Source organism: Cucurbita moschata, unplaced genomic scaffold, assembly GCF_002738365.1.
Source record: "Cucurbita moschata cultivar Rifu unplaced genomic scaffold, Cmos_1.0 Cmo_Scf00062, whole genome shotgun sequence".
NCBI lineage: Eukaryota > Viridiplantae > Streptophyta > Magnoliopsida > Cucurbitales > Cucurbitaceae > Cucurbita > Cucurbita moschata.
Window position 1 is genome coordinate 949,594 of NW_019268578.1, and position 21,527 is coordinate 971,120.

General features: G+C 39.5%; 6 protein-coding genes across 13 annotated transcripts in view; 2 read left to right on the forward strand and 4 right to left on the reverse strand.

Annotated features, from left to right (window-relative positions):
- Window positions 1-460: 460 nt before the first annotated feature.
- LOC111437195 (serine/threonine-protein phosphatase 5-like) lies at window positions 461-5,836 on the reverse strand. Of its 2 annotated transcripts, none has more exons than XM_023075060.1 (13): window positions 5,668-5,836; window positions 4,728-4,811; window positions 4,351-4,520; window positions 4,191-4,262; window positions 3,618-3,768; window positions 3,100-3,205; window positions 2,911-3,028; window positions 2,433-2,580; window positions 1,694-1,942; window positions 1,397-1,522; window positions 1,210-1,310; window positions 913-987; window positions 461-844 (listed from the first exon to the last, which is right to left on the reverse strand). In XM_023075060.1, the coding sequence occupies exons 2-13, from the start codon at window positions 4,804-4,806 to the stop codon at window positions 785-787; spliced, it is 1,455 nt and encodes a 484-aa protein (XP_022930828.1). In that variant the 5' UTR covers window positions 4,807-4,811; window positions 5,668-5,836; the 3' UTR covers window positions 461-784. The 2 variants fall into 2 exon arrangements, with proteins under 2 accessions (XP_022930828.1, XP_022930827.1); XM_023075059.1 differs by having other exon boundaries at window positions 4,728-4,896.
- Window positions 5,837-7,020: 1,184 nt separating this feature from the next.
- LOC111437098 lies at window positions 7,021-11,461 on the forward strand. The gene is made up of 4 exons (XM_023074933.1): window positions 7,021-7,420; window positions 7,503-8,046; window positions 8,810-10,857; window positions 10,945-11,461. Exons 1-4 carry the CDS (start codon window positions 7,389-7,391, stop codon window positions 11,315-11,317), a joined length of 2,997 nt encoding a protein of 998 aa, XP_022930701.1. The 5' UTR covers window positions 7,021-7,388; the 3' UTR covers window positions 11,318-11,461.
- Window positions 11,462-11,859: 398 nt separating this feature from the next.
- On the reverse strand, window positions 11,860-12,997 carry LOC111437083 (protein HVA22-like). Its single transcript, XM_023074919.1, has 5 exons — window positions 12,894-12,997; window positions 12,771-12,797; window positions 12,569-12,694; window positions 12,122-12,480; window positions 11,860-12,034 (listed from the first exon to the last, which is right to left on the reverse strand). Exons 1-5 carry the CDS (start codon window positions 12,941-12,943, stop codon window positions 12,027-12,029), a joined length of 570 nt encoding a protein of 189 aa, XP_022930687.1. The 5' UTR covers window positions 12,944-12,997; the 3' UTR covers window positions 11,860-12,026.
- A 350-nt stretch (window positions 12,998-13,347) lies between these two features.
- On the forward strand, window positions 13,348-16,623 carry LOC111437072 (zinc finger BED domain-containing protein RICESLEEPER 1-like). Its single transcript, XM_023074900.1, has 2 exons — window positions 13,348-13,525; window positions 14,585-16,623. The coding sequence occupies exon 2, from the start codon at window positions 14,612-14,614 to the stop codon at window positions 16,574-16,576; it is 1,965 nt and encodes a 654-aa protein (XP_022930668.1). The 5' UTR covers window positions 13,348-13,525; window positions 14,585-14,611; the 3' UTR covers window positions 16,577-16,623.
- A 133-nt stretch (window positions 16,624-16,756) lies between these two features.
- Window positions 16,757-21,527, reverse strand: part of LOC111437081 — a 25,214-nt gene continuing 20,443 nt past the window's right edge. The window contains exon 3 of the mRNA XM_023074917.1: window positions 16,757-16,767. The gene's annotated coding sequence lies outside the window, so the exon portion shown is untranslated. The remainder of the gene's footprint in view (window positions 16,768-21,527) is intronic.
- LOC111437076 (protodermal factor 1-like) lies at window positions 17,089-19,029 on the reverse strand. 7 transcript variants are annotated; one of them, XM_023074911.1, is made up of 4 exons: window positions 18,826-19,029; window positions 18,363-18,652; window positions 17,629-18,278; window positions 17,089-17,546 (listed from the first exon to the last, which is right to left on the reverse strand). In XM_023074911.1, exons 1-4 carry the CDS (start codon window positions 18,980-18,982, stop codon window positions 17,216-17,218), a joined length of 1,428 nt encoding a protein of 475 aa, XP_022930679.1. In that variant the 5' UTR covers window positions 18,983-19,029; the 3' UTR covers window positions 17,089-17,215. The 7 variants fall into 7 exon arrangements, with proteins under 7 accessions (XP_022930679.1, XP_022930675.1, XP_022930680.1 ...); XM_023074907.1 differs by having other exon boundaries at window positions 17,629-18,239; window positions 18,270-18,652; XM_023074912.1 differs by having other exon boundaries at window positions 17,629-18,161; window positions 18,267-18,652.

Here is a 21,527-nt window from a genome sequence, read left to right on the forward strand (position 1 = left end):
AGTTTCTTGAGATGTTGAGTGAGTTACAAATAGTGTGCAAGTTAGATGACTTGTGTGTTCGTGATGCAAAATTGTTTAATCTTGATCAAGTATGTGTTCCGAGTAGAGTTGTTTAAAGTGAAGTTGTTTATTAGACACTAATTTTTTAAACTTTAAATAACAAAATTTTGTTACCAGGATGCAAAAAAAAAAAAATTGAGATCGTGAATGTTTAAGTCATTCATTAGAGGGCGAGGAATGACAAAGGGGCCGAGGAGTTGTTCTCGAGGGGCAAGGAGAGTGGATGAGGTTTTATGGTTATAGATAGACTCGGGAAGAGGACGCATGGATGTGGAGAAATGGCATTAAAGATCGGGCAATGGCTCCCCAAAATCATTTGCCTCAAAACACGATCCTAGACTAAACCTTAGCGAACCATGTTCAAACATAATGTAGAGTGTAGGAGAGGCTGAAGATCGGGTACTGTATGAACAAATGTTTCTCTCTTCCCACTTTGTAAACATACAATATGGAGTTTATATATCAAACAAATGTCCAACAAGAAAGCTATGCATGAATACACAATTGACTTCGAAATACTATGGAAGGGTCAAAACAAAAGCCTAGAAGGTAAAAAATAATCCCCAACTAAACTGTTAGAAAGAGAGCGTTGAGGAGAAGCAGCATCCACAAACAATCATACCACAACGGTACCTGCATTTTGTCAAAACTTGAAAACCATATCTCTTCACCAGCTGCCTCGTGTAAACTGAAATGCATTGCGTTGGATTGCTACTTTGTCCAGTTATTGGAACATCTGAAGGAAGTTATTTGCATATGCCATCGGTTTCACGTCAGGATGCGGCTGCAATATCAATGAATGACAAAAATGTAAAGGAATCCAAAAAAAAAAAAAAAAAAAAGAACACCCACCACTGCCGAGAAGGTTACGATGTTGGGCTTCAAATCTGGTGCTTCGAAGCGAATAAAAGCTCCTTTATTTCCCATCTGCAATGTCATTATTGGCAGACCATGGGTACAAATTTTATAGGAAAAAACATGAAGGAACTTGACTTTGAAAACAGAACAGAAGAATCAGCACCTATGCTCCAATGGGAGAAGAATTTAGTCTACTACTACTACTACTAAAAGCTGAAGTAGTATGCTATTTTTCTTCTAAAACTTTCTATGTACGGATAATATTGCACCAACCAAGGAAAAAGAAATTACCTGATCACAATAATTAGGAGCAGAAAATACTGTAATAAGTTTTCCATCATGCTCGATTTCATACCCTTCATCCTTGACTTCATGGGATCGCACAATTAAATCTGTCGAGTTATTGGTAATTCATGTCATCAAAAACCGTTATCATTCTCAACCAAACATAATGGATACATAACTAGAAAACAGCTACCTAAGTTGTTCTCCTCCAAGAATCTTTTTGTGACATCTGCACCAAAGGCCAGACCTACACCACGTTTACTGGGTCCCCTCCCAGGATTAGGTTGTGGATCACTCCATAGGATTTCACACATTAATCCTGTTACACAAAAGTGACAGGAAAACTAAGAAATATTCAGCTTAGGAATATGAGAAGAATGATTTTTTGTGCTCGAGAAAAACCATACTGACTTTTCAGGCATGTTACTTTGTGCAGAAAATATGCATTAGAGTTTAGATGAGCAATAAAAGATTAAATTATGCATCTCACCTTCCTCAGGGGGTTCGCAAAACCGATCTATTGCTCTGATTTCAGAGAGTTTTACCCCATCAACACTAAAAAGACCACCATGAGCCACGAAAACCTTCTCATTTAGAACATAAGCCAAAGGTAAAGAGCAAAATACTTCTGCAAATAGTTCCACAAACGTTTCATTCAACTTAGACCGAACTTCACCCTCAAAGCCATAGATCTTGTTCATGCTCTTGCTTTCATGATTTCCTCTGGACAAATGCATAGCTGAAAGTAGACAAATGATATAAAAAGTCATTGGATGAAAGAAAATTCACAGGACACAAGGGAGCAGTTGATGACTAAATAAAACCATATATGATCTGACAAAAAATTGTGATGGTGAAACAGTACAGTGCAAGCACATATAGGAACCTTTTAAGGAGATCAGACAATAACGTTTGCAGTTTTACATTTAGTAAATCAAGTTAATCGTCGGGTTAAGATCCATAGAGCTTCATAATTAAATTGTTTTTACCTCTTCTGGATTTCGTGAAATTAAGTTCAAACTAAGATTCAGCTATAGTACAATCATGAAAAATTACAGCAATCAGAGCTCACAGCTCAAGTTCCTTGCTTTCCAAGATTTTTCTTCCTTGGATATAAAGAACGACTTTCAAAATTGCTATAACCTGCCTTAGTGTCATAGGCTTGTAAAATTTTGCAGGAAGAAGTCCATCTAAGATATACGGTGTAAAAATGTTTGGAGGAAATTCACCTGCTGGAGACATGCACTTGAATGCAAACAACGTGAGAATGACCTCCACAGAAAATGAACCTCTATCCACAAAGTCTCCATTAAAGAGGTATGGATTTTCATCTGATGGAAGCCCATTAAGCTCGAATATATTTAAGAGATCATAGAACTGCAGACATCATAAAAGGTATATTATGTAAGCATGCCTACCATCTGCAATAAAACATAAACAAGAAACACAATAAGGAGATTCAAATAAAGGAAAAATACAACACAGCTGTATTATGAAAAAAGAGATCCCAATATTGTGCAACTCCATTGATGCGCAAGTATAGATAAAAATAAAAAAAAAGGCAAGCAAAACTTTCGATGATCTAATTCCTTTTATCACTAAACTGTTCCTTTCTGAACATAACTAGTATATTTAATGGCTCCACACATGTTCACCACTAAGACAGGTGATATTATAAGTACGTATATTAACTCAAAGAAACCTTACCTGACCATGTACATCACCACAAACAGTTAAATGCCTGCCCTCTGGGATGTTAACATCTACAAGAGATGGAAGGGCACGCAAGATTTCTCTGACTTGTAATACAATTTGGAATGCATATCTACAAAATCAATAGCAACATTAAAAGGCATATTCATGCCACTGATCAATGACGTCAATCATTGCACCTACCTCTTGTGCAAGCTTTTCTGGTTTTTAAAATCTTCAATCATTTTCTTCACGAAATCCAGTGTTACATCTCCTTCTATCTTTGCACCAGTATACTGTGGCTCAACATCTATAATTAAAGCATAAACGAGCCTTACTTCGTCACAAAGCAATTAATTTTTTGTAAAAAAAAAAAAAAAAAAAAACCAAAAAATCATAGAACAAGAAAAATGTGATTTAACATAATTATCTTAAATCAATAAGCAGACAACTAAGAACAAAGAAAAAGGAAATTAAAATTGTAATTAGATGATCTCTTAATATCTATAACATTTAACCTACCACTGGGTCTTGCTAAAATTCAAGAGAATGGACTAGAGATTTACTTCTATTGTTAATCTTTAACAGAAGTTTAAAAGTTGATTAAATGGATAAAATGATAAAATGAGCCATTTCCTAAAATATGTGGGTGGATTCTTGGGGGGCTGGGGATCTAGTTGCACAAGCTGCAAGGTGAGAACATTTCACGTAAGAGAAATTACCGATTGCATGAAAATCAATGGAATCAGCCACTGAACGCCTCTGAGCTTCTGGTACTGCTATTGCTTCTTCGAACTTAAGCTTCATGACTGCCTTTTCACATTCCTTCAATTTCTTAGCAGCATCACGATCATTGGGACAGATCTTCTTGAGCTGGGCAACACAAAACAAATATGATCGAACGGTTGTATATATCAAATATTATATAAGTTGAAACTTGGAATTAAATTTGGGACGTCAGAAAGAAAGCAACAAAAACAGTTTAACCCTCTCCACCTCCTTAGTTTTCCAACAGCCACCAGTCCCACCATATTGAAAAAGAGAGAGATCAACAAATAACTTTTCAGAATAATGACTAAAACAGGTCAGACAGCAATAAAAACTCCAACTGAAATTTCTGCTGATTAAAAAGGAACAGACAGACAAATGAGAATGGCAATGCTATACAACTTGTATTCAGCTGTTAAAAGCCAATAAGAGCCAATCGCAGCTTCCACCAATGACATGAGCCAAGGCTTCAAAACGAAGTGTCCCTTTGAGTACAAGAAAAGATGGTACAACTTGTGTCTTCGTACCTGTTGAAAATCTTTAAGTGCTTCTTTTAGTTTTCCCATAGCAAGAAAAGCAGCACCTCTCCTGTAATAACCCTGTCATACAAGAAAAATTTCAGAACGTGGTAAAAAGGATTGGAAAAGTGCATAAATGTGATATACACTGGCTAAATGTTGAGATTACTTTTGAATATTTAGGGTCAATTTCTATAGCCTTCGATGCATCCTGGATTGCGCTACCATATTCCTCCAATTTAATATGTGCAAATGCACGGTTTGCCCAGTATACAACATTCTGATCATTTAGCTCGATTGCTTGTGTATAAAGATCAATTGCTTGAGCATATTTGTGGGCTGAAATCAAGTGAAAACAGTTAAGTACATAAGGAGCAACTTCCCACGGGTTGTAGACTTTTCTTCAACATAGACAACTGACTAAAATGCTGCCCACAGAATGTTCGTGCATTTTTGCGGGCGATACCTTGACATATTCACTAGAGAGGACACCACAAAAATGTTTTAAGTTCAGCTACCTTCACTTTTTCAGGTACAAATGGTTACCTTTAAATGCTTCATTTGCTTGCGATTTGAGTTCTTCAGCACGAACGGCATCAGTTTTATCAGCTTCCATGACAGGCATAACCCCTACAGAGTAGAGAAAGCCACTATGATTTCTGGGTGAGAATTAATTTTACCATCCCTCTCATATATCTCCATCAACGTGGTCCATCTACCCCATAAAACACGAAAAGCGTAAATTTAATCAAATAATGCAAATGCATGTAGAAAAGATGGGCAACAGGAGAGAGAACAAAGCGTTGTAATTTATATGCAATAAAGTGGCTCCAATGTCTCTACCGTAGTAATTTTGTCCACCAAAGCCATGCAATAAAGCAGAAGAAGAAGAGGCAATAACCGCGATTCTAAGGAAAAGCTAAGATTCATAAAAGTACAAGGCGAAAGTGAGTCTGGCATTCAAGATGTTTAGAGAGTTTCGGTCCTTCTGACACCCGACGAAAAAGTTAAAAGCAAGGAAAAATATTTATTTAAAAAAAAAAAAAAAAACTTATCAGCAACGATACCACAGGATTGGTTATCCTAAAGATAATATCGGGAAAGGCGAAGCCAAAGAAAATTGTTCAAGCGTCGATCATGTACGAGAGGGGAAAAAATCCCATTACTATTAGAACGTGTAGAAAGCCATCTCATGCCCTCGTAGTGTAAACCATAGTAAAGAATCCATTCCTCGCAAAGGGAGCTTCCATGATGGAAGAATCTCCATTAAACTCTAAAATAAGCAGCGTAGAGGAATCGTAGAAAAGGAAAAAAAAAAAAAAAAAAAAAATTGAATCCGATGTTCTGAATCGGATGCCCACACCAAGTAACGCGAGATAGGGAGTAGCTAGAGTATTGAATGATCCTTTACTCGATTTCCCGGGAATGAAACAAACACATGAAAGCGAAGTAGGAAAGAGAGTGAATGAAGGAAAGATTTATAGACCTGAGAAGAAATGGCTGATCCAGTGAGGAGGCAGAGAGAGAGAGAGAGAGAGAGCGCGCGGTTTAGGGAGTGGAATGGAGTGAAGTGGAAGAAGGAGAGTGAGGTTGAGACAGCCCTAATTCAGAGAAATTGTGTAATTCATGTTTAAAATTGGAATGACGAGCAGTTGAGAGTGTTGGATGATGGAAGTCCCATATCGACTAATTTAGGATGTGATCATGGGTTTATAAGTGAGGAATACTAACTCCATTGGTATGAGGCCTTTTGGGAAGCTCAAAGCAAAGCTATGAGAGCTTATACTCAAAGTGGACAATATCATACCATTGTGGAGAGTCGAGATTTGTGTTTGGCTGTTCGCACCCAACAAACCCCCCAAATTCTGTGGAAATCGCCTATTCCCGTAAGCTCCGACTCAAATAGAATATGATCGAACTTTTGGATGTCATATTTTAGCCTACAACTTCTAGTGAATCTTTACTTTCCGTCCATGTACGCCATTCTTTAACTCAAAGTAGTTTGAATTTGGGGTATGCAAAAATATTTATAAAATTAGTATAAGTTTTTTTTTTTTTCATTTTTTTATAGATTTGAAATTACAAATCAATCTACTAAATTGACGAGCAATTTGGGCTTCAGAAATCGGCCCACTGGGCCGAGTCTCAAATTTAAGGGTCAAACTAGATAATTGGGCTGGACTATTATGTGAAATTAAAATTAATATATAAACAAATTTCAATTAAATACATCACACTCTAATTTAAATACTACCTAAATAATTAAATTATATTAATTAGCAGCTTTAACATCCAAAATCGTCAGGAAAAAAAATTAAAATTAAATTGTATTGAAACCATACGAACCACCTTAATAACGACCAATATTTTATTATCATATGATAACAGATGGTTACACATGTTCCCGGTTGATTTTATATGATGATGTGGACATACATGTTCCAGCACCATATTGACCCATATGCACGAGGTTTCACACGTGGACATCATACATTTATAATATGCAGCTGATGCATGGTGGCGAGAATGAACACGACAAGAAACCAACGTTGTTGAGGTAAGGAGAATAAACAAATAAAAAAATAATATTGTGTGTGGTTTTGCATTTGCAGAAACGTGATTAAGATGAAGAGAGAGATTAAGATGAGAAACTACAAAAGCTTAAGTAGACAGAAAGAGAGAGAGTGGGTGAAATGTCATAATCACGATGGTTTTGTGTCGTTGTTGCTGTTATTCTTTTGTTACCAAAATGTAGACAACAACAAAACAGCATTTCCTTCTTAGCTCATCCCATCAAAAACTGGATGATGCGGCGGGAGAAGGAAATGGAGTGTGCAGCAGTAGCAGCACCAGAATCTTTGTTCTAAAATGGCGACTGGACCCTTTTCTTGCTTTCTTTCCAAAAGAAGACAAAAGTTCAGGGAGTAATGGGTTTGCTGGTAACACTGTTTTGTAGGCGTAGGCTTCCCCTCTCATATGTCGCTGTCTGTCATAAACTTCAGGGACAACCAGAGATCCATTCTTTCTATTTCTTTCCTTAATAATGGATGAAAATAAACTCTCTCTTTCTCTTCAACCTCTTCCGGAAATTCATCATCCATTCATCATCCATTTCTCATCCTTTTCCAAATTAAAACCCAGCCCTTTTCACAAATTTCAATCTTCTCACTTGGGTCTCTCTCCGTTTCACATTTGGATGTGAAAATCATGGCCTTTCCGCCCTCTGCTTTCTCCATTCGGTAAGTTCCTGACGTCTTAACTGCTGTGTAATGCATCACTGTTCAAGTTTTGAAATGGGTTTGTTTTGTTTTTGATTCTTAGAGAGTATGCTCTGAACATGAGAGGGAAGGATTTGACGAGACGAAGTTGGCCGTTTAGTGAGAAGGTGAAGGAAGAAGTGGCTGAAGCTCTGCTGCCACCAATTTCCGTTGCGAAATTCCGTTGGTGGTCTCAAGAGCTGCAGATTCTGAAATCGAATAAAGTAGTAGAGGATATGGAAGTGGAGAAAACTTGTCCTGTTTGTGGAGTTTTTGTTACAGCTACGGTGAACGCAATGAGCGCACATATTCATAGTTGTTTAGCTCCAACAACCAAGGAAAAAAGAAAAAACAAAGCAGGCGGAGGAGGAGCAGCAGCAGCAGCAGGGTTTTTGAAGGCAAAATCAAGACCCCCAAAAAAGCGGTCAATAGCCGAGATTTTCGCAGTGGCTCCGCCAGTAGAAACAATGATTATGATTAATGATTGTGAGGGAGAAAAGGTGAGTGGGAAACAAAGAAATGGAGACAAGCTCAAAGCGACATCGCTGGCTAGGACTCTTGTCTCCGCTATGAAGACAACGAAGGCCAACAACAACTACAAAAATAAGGTATGTGATTCTGTTTTCTGGGTTTAATTCAAACGGTGTGAGGGGGAAAACTGTAGCTTTTAATAGGCTGTATCTTCTCTCTCTGCTCATAATTACTGCTGGAAAAAGCTGGTGAAGAGACTGCGTGACTACAAGACGAGTTTGAATAGTTTGTGAAGGGTTTATGTGAGGTTCTTATGGGTGTATGTCTGTGTGGGTGGTAGTGCTCCACCTGCTGCAAGGGTACGGCCCTTGGCAGGGACTCACTTTATTTGGTTCGACAGTTTTTGTCCTTAGTTTAACCAATGTATATCCTAGGTTAACCATGCTGCATTTTTCACCTCTTTTTGACCCATTTCCAATCCAACAAATGAATTTGGTTCATGATTAGTGGAAAAACATCTTTACTTGAAGTGGGTTTTACTTCGGGGTACTTATAATGGAATGTTGTGGATAAGAGAGTTGAGAAGACAATCTTTAAGAATAGAGCATTTCATTATTTGCTGTTCATCAAGGGCCCTCCTCAGATTCCTCAGTACTAGTCCTTTTCTGCACAATATTCTTTTATATCACATGACCCAATAGGATTAAAATTTTATGTGCTTGGGATACTACAAGTTTGAGCTGCCCAAACCCACTGCTTTGATGCGTTCCTTTTGTGTAAGAAACAAAGGCATATATATATATATATATATATATATTTATGTTTTGACTGTTCAGTTTTGAGCGCCTAACTTGATGAAATACCACAGAAAAAGCTTATATAATTTTCACTTGGACATAGGAGTTTGGTCATGAGCAACTTTGCAAGAAGGGACACAGAAATCACAAGGATGTTTCGGTCTGTTGTAAGAAACCTTGTTTTAAGCGAGTGTCGAGACAAGAAATGCAAAAACCAGTTAGGAAGTCCAATGTAGTTGCCAAGCAACAGAGGGCAGTGCCTCCAATTAGGAGCATTTTGAAGCCCAGTGTAACAAATTCTTCATCCACCAACTTCAACTGCAGTGATCAAGTGATTAATAATGGCAGTCGAAAGTCCGATCGGCGCGTTAGCTTCTCGGATAAGAATGATGTTCTTGGTCCAAGCACTACCTGTGTACAAACTGGTGGCAGTCCATTTGAAGACTCAGAGGGAAACACTAATTCAGGGGAAAGTAATAAAGGAGTTGATTCGATGGAGGTTGGCATAAACGACGATAGATCTCATCCTTGTTGGGACGGTGTGAATCATTCGGCCGAGAAGTCAATATCACATGAAAATAGTTTGCATTTGTTTGATCATCCTCAGAAGCTGCCATCAGTACATTCTGCTATTCCTGCTCTATTAGCTGCACAAGAAGAAAGGCAATATGGGCATGAAGCGCATTCTTTCTGTGGAAAATCAGTTGACTATTTGATAAATCCTATGAATGGAGTAGCTGCCTTAAGTGAAAATGCAGCTGGTGGCAGATTTCTTAACTTGGCTGAATCTTCTGCTAAGGACACTCGATCCAGCGTTCCGAACTGGGAGCAAAGTACGGTTGCCTACAAAGAGAAGGGCGTGAATGATGGATTCTTCTGCCTGCCTTTGAACTCCAAGGGTGAGCTGATTCAACTAAATTCAGGTTTGATTAATGGGTTTGATCAAATGAATGAAACCAGTAACACTATGGTGTGTTCTAGCAGGATACCGGTATGCGGTCTCGTCCTGCCAAGAAGCGCTCGGGATTGTTTCATAGATAATGAAAAACTCCTTGTGGAGACTGAACTTACAGGAAACCAGTTGAGTTTATTTCCATTGCATAGTAATATGCAAGAAAATCAAAGGTATTTGTCAGCTGGATTCGATGTCACTGAACCTGGAATTTCAAGAACAGCTGATATTAGACTGCAAAACTCAGAAAGGGGAACAGAATCTGGAAGGTTTTTTCACTCAAACTTGATGGATCCTCCATTTAATCCTGAAAATTCAAGTAGCTTGTTGCCGAATCCCGCTCGCCAAACGATGCGGTTGATGGGAAAAGATGTAGCTGTTGTTGTAGAACCTGAGGTCATAAACTTTTGGAAGAACACAACCTTATTTGAGGACTGCCTAACCAATTCTATCCAAGAGAATCCCATGAGAAAAAGAAACTTTCTGGAAGATACAGTGTTTTATCCTGCAGGCTTTCATAGCAATCAAGTGGCACAAAGAAGCTTATTGCCAAATGCTCCACAAGGTAGGTACCCCGATCCGCGTGTCGATCGAAAAAACAGTATAATGTATCACAGATCCGACTCTGTCATCAACTTAAACGAAAGGTTCAACAACATCCATAGCTTTTCACCTTTGCCGACCGACCAAGCCTTCGATATGGCACCGAACTTTGAAGCACCCTTTTTTTCTGGTTCTCAAGCAGTAAGGCTTAGTGCACAGCCATCAACATTTTCTACTTCTTTTGAACTTGGTTTCAATCAGAACAATCTACATCCAGCAGAATTAGGAAACATCAACTTCCCTTTCTTGCAGCCAGCTGATGAAAATCATGTCCAGCATCCTAGGTTTCACAGCTCTAAGAGCCTTCCCCCATGGATGTTACACGGTCACAAACGGGAAGACATGCCGACCGCAAGCTCTAAACTCGCTGACATAAACGGATACTATTATCCATTCATTGCTTCTGGTGCTGATGTTCTAATTAGTCCTCCGTCTCATCACCGGAATGAGGCTGCATATCCTTGCAGTACAATGCCATCTCACTTACAGATGAAGAATATACCTGTCTCAACATCTTTTCATCAACCAATATCTATTTCTCCTCGAGTTCACTCACCATCCATTAGAACGAGCTACGAAGACAGATTGAAGTTCAACACTTTGAGTGTCAAGGACTCTGATCTTTCAAGTAGAAAGCAACCTGCTGGAGAGCTTGTTGATTCAAGGAAGTGTCGAATGGTATCGAGTTTAGAAATGAACAATGCCGGGGTTCTGCCACGGTGGACACGAGGCGAACTCATTAACGATGTGCAATCTAACCCGGGGACGACGGCGAAAATCATTGCTAACTGGGACAATGCTGTTAATTCAGCCGGAAATATGTCAAATATGAGTCAAACTGATGGAATAGTGAATGAATCTCCGAAAGTTGAATGTATGGCAAGAACAGGCCCCATTAAGTTAACAGCAGGAGCAAAACACATACTGAAACCAAGTCAGAGTATGGATTTCGAGTATAATAAGCCTACCTATTCAACAGTTCCTTCTGCTGGCTTAGCTCAGTGTGTAAGGTTGGTAGAATCTCAGAAGAAGTCAACAAAAGTGTACAGTTTTTGAAGTAAGCATTGTAGTTTGTCTTGTAATTATTTGCTAAATCTAATTCTAATATACTTTGGCTGATATTAGAAAATGATATTATCTGCATGACAGGAAGAAACCTCTTCTTATCCTTATAACCTCTGACACAAAAGTTGTTGTCGACCCATCGTAGTCACCAAGCGAATGCCAGTTTTTCGGTACGTGAAAGCATGTTATCACGAATACGATTGTGATAAATATGATGCTCAGGTTTTGATCTTGGTTTCTTATTGTAAGTTTTTTAGTTCGTTACGTATCATCATCAGTCCCACGGTTTTTAAAATGTATATGCTAGGAAGAGGTTTCCATACTCTTAAAAGATATGTTTCGTTCGTTCCTCTCTCCAACTGATGTGGGATCTCACACAAAGTATTAAAAACATCTCGTTTTATATGATTGTCCCCCTACCAATGTTGTGTAAAACGAATTCGTTACCATTATATTTAACTGTTTATATCAACCATGAAAATGAGAAAAAGATGAGAGAGATTGATATCTCTACTAAAACAGATTTTGATCCAAATGTTTGGGTATTTATTTCTTCTGATCATGTAATTAGGAAACATAGGTTATAAAGCATTATAAAAGAAATATTTTGTACATTTGGGTGAGTATCATCTTGCATATACATCTCGCCATGCTTCTTATTATTCATTCTCCTCTTCATATTTCCTTGTGGTAGTTTGTGTTAGTTGCCTGCAAAATTGGTTGAACGATGACTGTAAGGCCAAATGAGAGAGAAAGATGAAGAAAAAGAAAGAGTGTGAACAATATTTTATGTACCTAAACCAAGTTTGACAATCTGTTCTAGAGAATCAGCTCCCTTGTTTTCAATGTAATCATCCACCAACTTCCATGCACGAAAGATTTTCTTCTGCTCGTCCTCTTCCTCGTCTTCTTCCTCCTCCTCCTCCTTTTTCTTTTTCTTTTCCTTTTCCTTCTCCTCTTCTTTGTCTTCCTTCTCCTTCTCCTTCTCCTTCTCCTTCTCCTTCTCCTTCTCGAGATCGGACTCGGGTTTCTCTTCGCGTTCGATCGTCATGAACTTCGTCGCGATATGCTCATAAACATAAGCTGCACCCTTGAAACTTGGCAGCATCAGCCACAAGCAAACCACCATCTTTATGTAAGCCCAAATCGGAATCCTACAAAATTGTTGTTGGATGTTAGATGGAACACAATTTGTATTGGTAGGAAATACAAAGTGGTTGAAGAGTCACATACGACACGCACCATGATATGATGGTGGAAAAATAAAGTTCGATCGTGGTCAGAAATGAAAGCAAAAGCCAATATGTGAGCCATTGCTGCTGCTGATCTCGAAATGAAGCTTTCTCTATTGCCCTCTTCGTCTCATACCTGTTTTTCTTCCAATGTCAGCTCAAAAAGCGCTTCAACTTTTAAACTATACACACACACACACACATAGACTTACAGTGGATAAAGGAGAACAGTGGCAAACCTGCAGGGGAAGAAAGAAAAATAATAATCAATGTTTAAAATAAATATGTTCTGAAAAAATTGGAAAAAGAAAAAGAAAAACAAAGAAATTGGGTACCCAATTGCTGCATGCAACAAGTTGAAGGCGGCTCTGCCCAGAAAACCCATTTAGAATATGAAGGTTTAATAAGGAAACTGAAAAGAAAACTAAGGATGGATTGAAAGAAGGGGAAATATATATATATATATATATATATATATATATTTATGTTTATGTTTATTGAAAGCAAGTAAAGAATATCTGTCAATTTTGTTTTTGTCCTAAGAAAAGTGTTCCCATGTTTTTTCTTCTTCTTAATTCTGTCTTTCAACGACAAGACATTGAAATTGGAAGAGGGGAGGGAATCAAAGTTAACACATTTTATCTAACCCTATTCCCCTTTTCCACGCAACTATTTTGGATTTTTTTTCTTATAAATAAACAAATAAATAAAAAAAGAAAATAAAATAGTTGTGGGCATACTTGTAATTTCAACCAATAATGCTTTCCTTACTCTCTTCTCCGTTGCGCGCCTTCTCTCTTCGCTTCACAATCAACAATCAATCGCTTCCCTTCTCCATCCATGTTTTGCCGTACACACCGCCACTTTTCCCTCTCTCTCTCCTCGCTCTCCCTTCTTCTCGCCGGGGGACGAAACTGACCGCCGTTCCCTCTCCGTCGCCGGAAAGCTCTGCCCAGTTCAGTTCACTGTATGCTCCCCAACCTTCTTCTCTATTTTCTCTCCTTCAACTTCATATTGTTTTTTTTTTTATAAATAAAATAATTGATGGAGCGGAACCCTAACTTTAGCTCCGGGTCCGACTCGGGGTATTTTGCATTGCGTCTATATCTATCCGAGATCCATTGGTTTTCAATCGGTCTTGTCGACCCGGTCAGTTTTTGGTATATTCGGGTCGGATAGGGTTGTGGGTCTCGGCGGTAATACCGATCCGGTGACCCTCTTTTGTGGCTTTTCTCATAAAATTCACTTCAATGAAGGCCCGACCCGCTTCTACTGGGGTTTATTTACCACTTCTGGGTCTTCTTCGGACCCCATGAGTGACCATGGAATCAAAATCCATGCGTCTCCTTATTATATCGGATTCGCTTTCTTCAAATTAGTTTCATGAAACTTGGAATAGTTCATAGATTGGTTGTCAGATGAACATTTTTTTTTTTTTTTTTTGGGTTTGTCCTGTCGTGTTTTGCATGTTGAGTTGGTTCATGGTCTGTGTTGGCTACTGTTGTCTCTGTGAATGTTCACCAGTTTCCTCTTCTTTTAAAGATGTGACTTGCTATTGCTTTACTTTTTAGCCTATGGATAGTGGGATTTCGTTATTATTGTTCAAGGGCTTGTGTATTGGTATGGAAAAGATAAGTTTGTTAAAGAATGTGACTAGTAAATATTCTCCATTTTTGCTCGCTACATATCAGCCTCACGATTTTAAAACGGGTCTACTAAGGAGAGGTTTCCACACACCTCCGTGATTTTACAACGCGTCTTCTAAGGAGAGGTTTCCACATCTTTTAGGGAATGGTTCGTTAAGATCTCACCATTATAGTAAAGTTTCTTGTTCCAGTGATCTCTTTACCTTTTTTACTCAAAAGTTGGGAGGCTGTAGATATTTAGAAGTGCATCCTATGTTTTATGGTGGTTGACTTGCAACATGAACATGCTTGTTTTTCCAGTTAGTCAAGGTTGAAACTAATTTTGGTCTTCCTTTTCGAATCTTTTTAATCAGAATTTATTGTGTGGTTTTGATATGCAGCTTTTGTTGGAAAGACAGGGTGATGTAATGGATATGTCGGAGGCAGTTATAGTAAAATCTAGCAGATTGAAATCCGTTGTGTGGAACGATTTTGATAGAATAAAAAAGGGTGACACCTTTGTTGCTGTATGTAGGCATTGTAAGAAGAAACTCAGTGGATCCAGTACCAGTGGGACTTCTCATTTGAGGAATCACTTAATTAGGTGTCAGAGAAGATCTAATCAGTTTATTTCTTCATCCAGGGAAAAGAGAAAGGAAGCAACTCTGGCTATTACTAACTATGTTGATCCGGGGCCGAAGAAGGATGATGTACTCAATCTTGTCAATATTGGATTTAATCCAGAGAAGTTGAAAGAGGAAACAAGTAATACTCTGAGTTACAATTTTGATCAGCGACGAAGTCGCTTTGATCTCGCACGTATGATCATCTTGCACGGTTATCCATTGGCCATGGTTGAGCATGTTGGGTTCAGAGTATTTGTTAAAAATCTGCATCCCTTGTTCGAACTTGTAACGTGCAATAAAGTTGAAACTGATTGTTTGGAGATATATGCCAAAGAGAAACAAAAAGTGAATGAGTTATTGGATAAATTGCCTGGTAAAGTTAGTCTCAGCGCTGATATGTGGACTGCCTCAGATCATCAGGAATCGGCATACCTGTGTCTTACAGCCCACTATATTGATGAGTCCTGGCAGTTAAATAAGAAGGTTTTGAACTTTATGTTCGTTGATCCTTCTCACACTGAAGATTTGCATTCAGAGACCATCATGACATGTCTTATGGATTGGGATATCGATCGCAAGTTATTTTCAATGACATTTGATTGTTCCTCTACCAGTGACTATATATCATTACGAATCAGAGACAGACTATCACAGAACAGGTTCCTGTATTGTAATGGTCAATTATTTGATGTCAGCTGTGCGGTAGATCTTCTCAATTTGATGGCTCAAGACGCTTTGGAAGCATTGTGCAGTATTCTCCCTAAAATTCGTGATAGTATTCAATACATTAAACAGTCTCGAGAAGTGCAAGCTAAGTTCAATGATATGGCCGAACAAGGTAAAGTTCAGAGCCAAAAAGTTCTATCTCTGGACAATCCAGCTCAGTGGAACTTGACTTATGCAATGCTTGGAGCGGCTATAGAATATCGAGAAGCGTTTTCCCGTTTGCAGGAAAGTGACGTTGGCTACACAGCATGCCCAACTGAAGAAGAGTGGTCTAGGAGTTGTACAATCACTGGGTTTCTGAAGTTCTTTTTTGAAGTAACTAATGTATTAACGAAGAGCAATTTTCCAACTGCAAATATATTTTTCCCTGAGCTCTGTGATGTGCACTTGCAGTTGATGGAATGGTTCAAGAATTCAGATGATTATATCAAGGCCTTGGCATTCAAGATGCGCACCAAGTTTGAAGAATATTGGGACAAGTGTGGATTGGCTCTAGCGGTTTCTGCCATTTTAGATCCTCGATTCAAGATGAAACTAGTAGAATACTACTATCCACAAATATATGGGGTTGTTTCTCAACAGAGGATTGATGATGTTATGAACTGCGTGAAGGCGCTTTACAATGAACATATGATCTGCTCGCCATTAGCTTCAATGGATGAAGGTCTTGCCTGGCAAGTTGGGAGTAGTTCTGGGAAGGATGGAAGGGATAGATTGATGGGGTTTGACAAATTTCTGCATGAAGCCTCGGAGAGTGAAGGCAGTAAGTCAGATTTGGAGAAGTACCTTGAGGAGCCTTTGTTTCCTCGTAATGCCGAATTCAATGTGTTGAACTGGTGGAAAGTTCACAGTCCTAGATATCCAATTTTGTCCATAATGGCTCGTAATGTGTTGGGGATTCCGATGTCAAAGGTTGCATCAGATTGTGCATTCAGGACTGGAAGAAGAGTGGTTGATCGAGAGTGGAGTTCATTGAAACCAGCTACGATTGAAGCATTGGTATGTTCACAGGATTGGATACGGAGTGAACTGGAGAGCTAATTCTTCCCTCACATGACAACTCTGTCGATATTTATTCATTTTTGTCAATCTTTGTACTTCACTTGTGGCCATGGCCCATGTGTGGATTATGTGGGTTTTTTTTTCCCTAAAATTTTAAGCTAATCGTTAAGGACAGATTAGTCCCAAGTTTTATTAATTTGATGATACCCTAATCCAACAAAATTCTTCAAGTTTGACCAGTAATCAAGCTTGTGATGAGCCTGTTGCAGACATGGGATAAAATTGTTGTTTGGTGTTAAATCACGTTTATTTCGTGGATGAACGGTCTTCATTTCATTCCATTCCATTCCGTGTTTCTAAACGATTAAAACCATTCACGTGGAAGAAGCTATTTTTTTTTTATAGCTATATATTTTCATTAACGTCTTAGATATTTACTAAGGCCACTTATTTGGGTTGAGTGATCTGTATGTTGTGTTTATGGAAAGCCGAGATTGCATGGAGTGGAGAGGAGTTTATGGAAAGCCGAGATTGCATGGAGTGGAGAGGAGTTTATGGAAAGCCGAGATAGACGGGAATTTCTTAGCAGTAGGAAATAATATAATACGTAGTAGGGTAGGACACTGAGGAAACGTAAAATAGTTATACTTCAGGTGCTGAATTTATTGTTATTCTGCTTCAGATTCTAGGCTTGAATCTGCCCTCGTTGGCCATCTGGAAAACCCGGGCCTGAGCTGCTGCTGCTCTGTTTGAGCTTAGTGCCGATACAAAACTTTGACGAACTTCATTTGTTGTGAAGGGGTACCTGTTGTTGACCAGTGAGTTCAGGAAAGCCGCAGCTCCTTCTCGGTACAGGGATCCTAGGCCATCAGTTCGTGTGTTTGAGAGTGCTTGTGGCAAGCTGAGAGTTGCTCCAAAGCCTGGAGAGCCTGTTATGCCAAAAACACTGCCCATTGTTCCCCACCACCCCAACAATCCCCATATCGCTCCTGGGTGCGTACTCCAATAGCTTAAAATACACCAACAATGTAGTTTGTTAGGGATTGAAATATGCCAGTAAAGGGGGAATTGAAAAAAGGATTGTTACTTACTTGCATGTGCCAGTAAAGGGGGAATTGGGATCAGGAACAAAGGGAGGTGCTGATGTGGTTGGTGGGGTTCCATAGAATGGTGTACCAGATGTTGGAGGGTTGTAGAATCCATTACCACCTGAAGGAGGAGTTGATGGGTTAGGATCATAAGATGGAGGGCTGTCGTATCCACTACCGCCTGAGGGAGGTGTGGATGGAGTTGATGGAGTAGGATCGTAAGTTGGAGGGCTGTAGTATCCACCACCACCTGAAGGAGTCGATGGGGTTGGAGTGGGATCATACGTTGGAGGGCTGTTGTATCCACCATCTGAAGGAGTTGACGGAGTTGGTGTAGATGGGGTTGAAGGAGTTGTGGGATTATCAGTTGGAGGGCTATAGTATCCACCACCTGAAGGAGTTGACGGAGTTGGAGTAGATGGAGTTGAAGGTGTTGGAGTGGGATCATAGGTTGGAGGGCTATAGTATCCACCACCACCTGAAGGAGCTGACGGAGTTGGAGTAGATGGAGTTGAAGGAGTTGAAGGAGTTGGAGTGGGATCATAAGTTGGAGGGCTGTAGTATCCACCACCTGAAGGAGCTGACGGAGTTGGAGTAGATGGAGTTGATGGGGTCGAACCACCACCATCAGGAGGAGGATTTGATGGAGTTGAAGGAGTTGGAGTGGGATCATAAGACGGAGGGCTGTAGTATCCACCACCACCACCACCAGAAGGAGGAGGACTCAATGGAGTTGATGGGGTTGGAGTGGGATCATGAGAGGGCGGGCTGTAATACCCACCACCATCTGAAGGAGGAGTGGATGGAATAGATGGGGTTGGATTATATTTAGGAGACTTGTGGTGTCCACCACCACCGGAAGGAGGTTTTGATGGAGTAGGAGTGTGTGGTGGGTTTCCACAGTTCCCTGGTTTTGGGCTGCGTTTCTTACCACCATGTCCATGAGTGGGTGGTTTTCCTCCATGGCTTCCTCCCGAGCCATCAGGTGGTGGTGTAGTTCCATAAGGTGGACTCCCCGGTGAAGAACCTACAAACAAAGAGGAAATTACAAGGCATGCACTTTGTCACTGATATGAATAGTTGTAGCCACTTGTTTAAAATCTTCCATCTTACTCAAAACAACAAAACATTTCAGAACCGTGGAATGCAAGGGAATGTGTGTGTGTGGGTGTATATGTTGTTTGTGGGTAATAGAGAAACCTGAGGGGGGGCTTCCTGCATGTGGGTCTGGAGTGTAATAAGTCTTCTGATCTTCGTCGCTTGTAGACGTCAAAGGAATGGCCATGTCTCCAGAAACCAACCCAACAAAGAGAGTCCATAGGAGGAGGAAAGCTAGTGTTGTTCCCATTGTCTTCATATCTGTAGTGTTTTACTACGAAGGCAAAGCAATGCATATAAAAGATGGAGTGAGGTATAGAGTGAAGTAAATACTTGCAGGTGGAAGGTTACGTGGTTAGTTGATACGTTGCAGGTTCATTTATTTGCTTATTTATTTCTTGCATTGTTTGCAATAATGTTTTCATTCTGGAGTCGACAATGCATGGCTTTCTGCCAATTTAGGCCCAGCTACTTTGAACGTTACCATTATTTTTTCTCCCTTCTTATTTTATTACATTTACTTAACTGTCTCCAATCATATAGCTGGAATCACCTAGTTAGCCATCTCTTTGAGTTTTTCCTCTCGAGCTTCCCCTCAAGGTTTTTAAAACGCGTTTGCTAGGGAAGGTTTCTAGCTTCCTCTCAAGGTTTGTTCGCTAAGGGAACGTTTCCAGCTTCTCCTTAAGATTCATTTGCTAGGGGGAAGTTTCCAGCTTCCTCTCAAGGTTCGTTTGCTAGGATGAGGTTCCCAACTTCCCTTCGAAGTTTTTAAAATGCGTCTGTTAGGGGAGGATTTTACACCCTTATAAAGAATGCTTCGTTCTCCTCTCCAACCGATGTAAGATCTCACAATCCACTCCCTTCAAGGCCTAGCATCCTCGCAACACACCGCCCAATGTTTGACTCTAATACTATTTGTAACAGTCCAAGCCCACCACTAACAAATATTGTCTTCTTTGGACTTTCTATTTCGGATTTCTCCTCAAGATTTTTAAAATGTGTCTCTATGGGGAAGGTTTCCACGCATTTATAAAGAACACTTTGTTCTCCTCCCCATCAACGTGGGGTCTAATGAAATAATGAAATTAATGAAGAAGCAGGTGATACCATCCACATCCCAAGATTTGAAACAAGGTACCCAAACTGTAGCTTTCCTTGGCCTTGTCCCCTCGCCTCCTCAAAGGTACAAACAGTTGGTTAGAACTCAATTTTGCTTCTTTATACATGAACTTTACTGTCGGTAGGCAAAAAATACTAGACCACATGCAGGAAAAGTGAATAAATAAATAGAAGTTCATCAGTAGAGAGGTTCTTAATTTCGATAATGCCGCTTTTAGAGAGTTTAAGATTGTTGTTAGCTGTTGTTTGTTCCTCGGAGAAAACTTTGCCTATCTTCATTTGGATCGTCCATTCTTTTCCATAATGGTTCAAATCTATTATGACACAAGAACAGGATTTTGTAGGTATGTAGGGAATCTAAATTAGTCACAATTATTGTCTTTTGATGGTTCCCTGGCTTGATTGATTACCTTATAAAGCATAAGTTTCTACCCAGTTGCATTTCCTTTTTCAGTTCTTAATTGCTATCATTTTCCATCAACATGCCAGAGACCAAACCAACATATCCATAGACTGCAATAGCAAGAACCATGAAAATTGAAGATATACTCACGGGTTTTGTGTCCTTTTGGGTGAATGATCTTTAGTTAGAGAGTAGTGTAGAATTTAACCTTGATACAGGGCTCTATGGTGGCGTGTAGAAGGGGATGTGTCCATTAAAATTTATTTCTCCACAGAGATGTAGGTGAGAGTCGCTCGAATATGATAGGAGAGACTTAAAGAAGGGCAGACCTTAGTTGTCGTTCTTTATGATTCTGAGAGATCTTAAACCATTTACAATCCTCTATTTGACTTGTTTTTTTGGGCCTACGAGTGAGGAGGAGGGCTATGAGGGTTAATGGTTAATAGCTGTCGATCAGAACTAAGGAAAGATAAAAAAAAAAAAAATGAATACATTTGTGTAAGGAAGAGTACAGCTTGAGAGCTAGTATAGTTATTAACAAATAGCAACGACACTTATGTTCGCATAGCAAGTATGTGTGAGCTAGTATAGCTTAAGACACAGATAATGAAAAAAAATTAAAATAGAGTGTTGCACCAGGTCTAACCTCATCGAGCGACTCAAGCTCGTCCTCTCGCTCAGGTGCCGGGCCTGCTCTCCCTGCTCGATCGACTAAGTTGTGTTGGAAAGGTTGATGACTGTCAACCAAGCTGTGAATTGAGAAGTTTGACATAGTTGTCGGGAGGGAGCTGGTTTTCCAACCTAATTGAGTTAAGCAAAAAGGGTTCGATTCACCCAACTGTTAAGCAAGTGGCGATCGACAATGTTTAAGTGCACTTTGAGTGACCCTCAGTCTTGTAGTGTGGTAATAGCAAGTGCACCTTGAGTGATACGATCACGAATTAGTTGGTAATAGATGGTTGACTAACGTTTGATACGATCACGAGAGCATAGTAGGTCTCTTTATCTTATATTTCATAGGCCTTTTCTCTCATGTGGTTGTGATATTAGGTCATTCTCGAGTTTTCCCTCTCACTTGGGACAAATCATTCATGAAAATAGGGATATCATAAGCTAAGGTGTGGTTCAAAGAGTTACGAAGTTAAACCTGATCGAACCCTAGAAGGGCCAACCGAACAAACCAGATCAAACCCATTTGACCAATCCATCGAGTGGTCGGCAAAAAAAAAAAAAAAAAAAAAAAAAAAAAAAAAAAAAAAAAAAAAAAAAAAAAAAAAAAAAA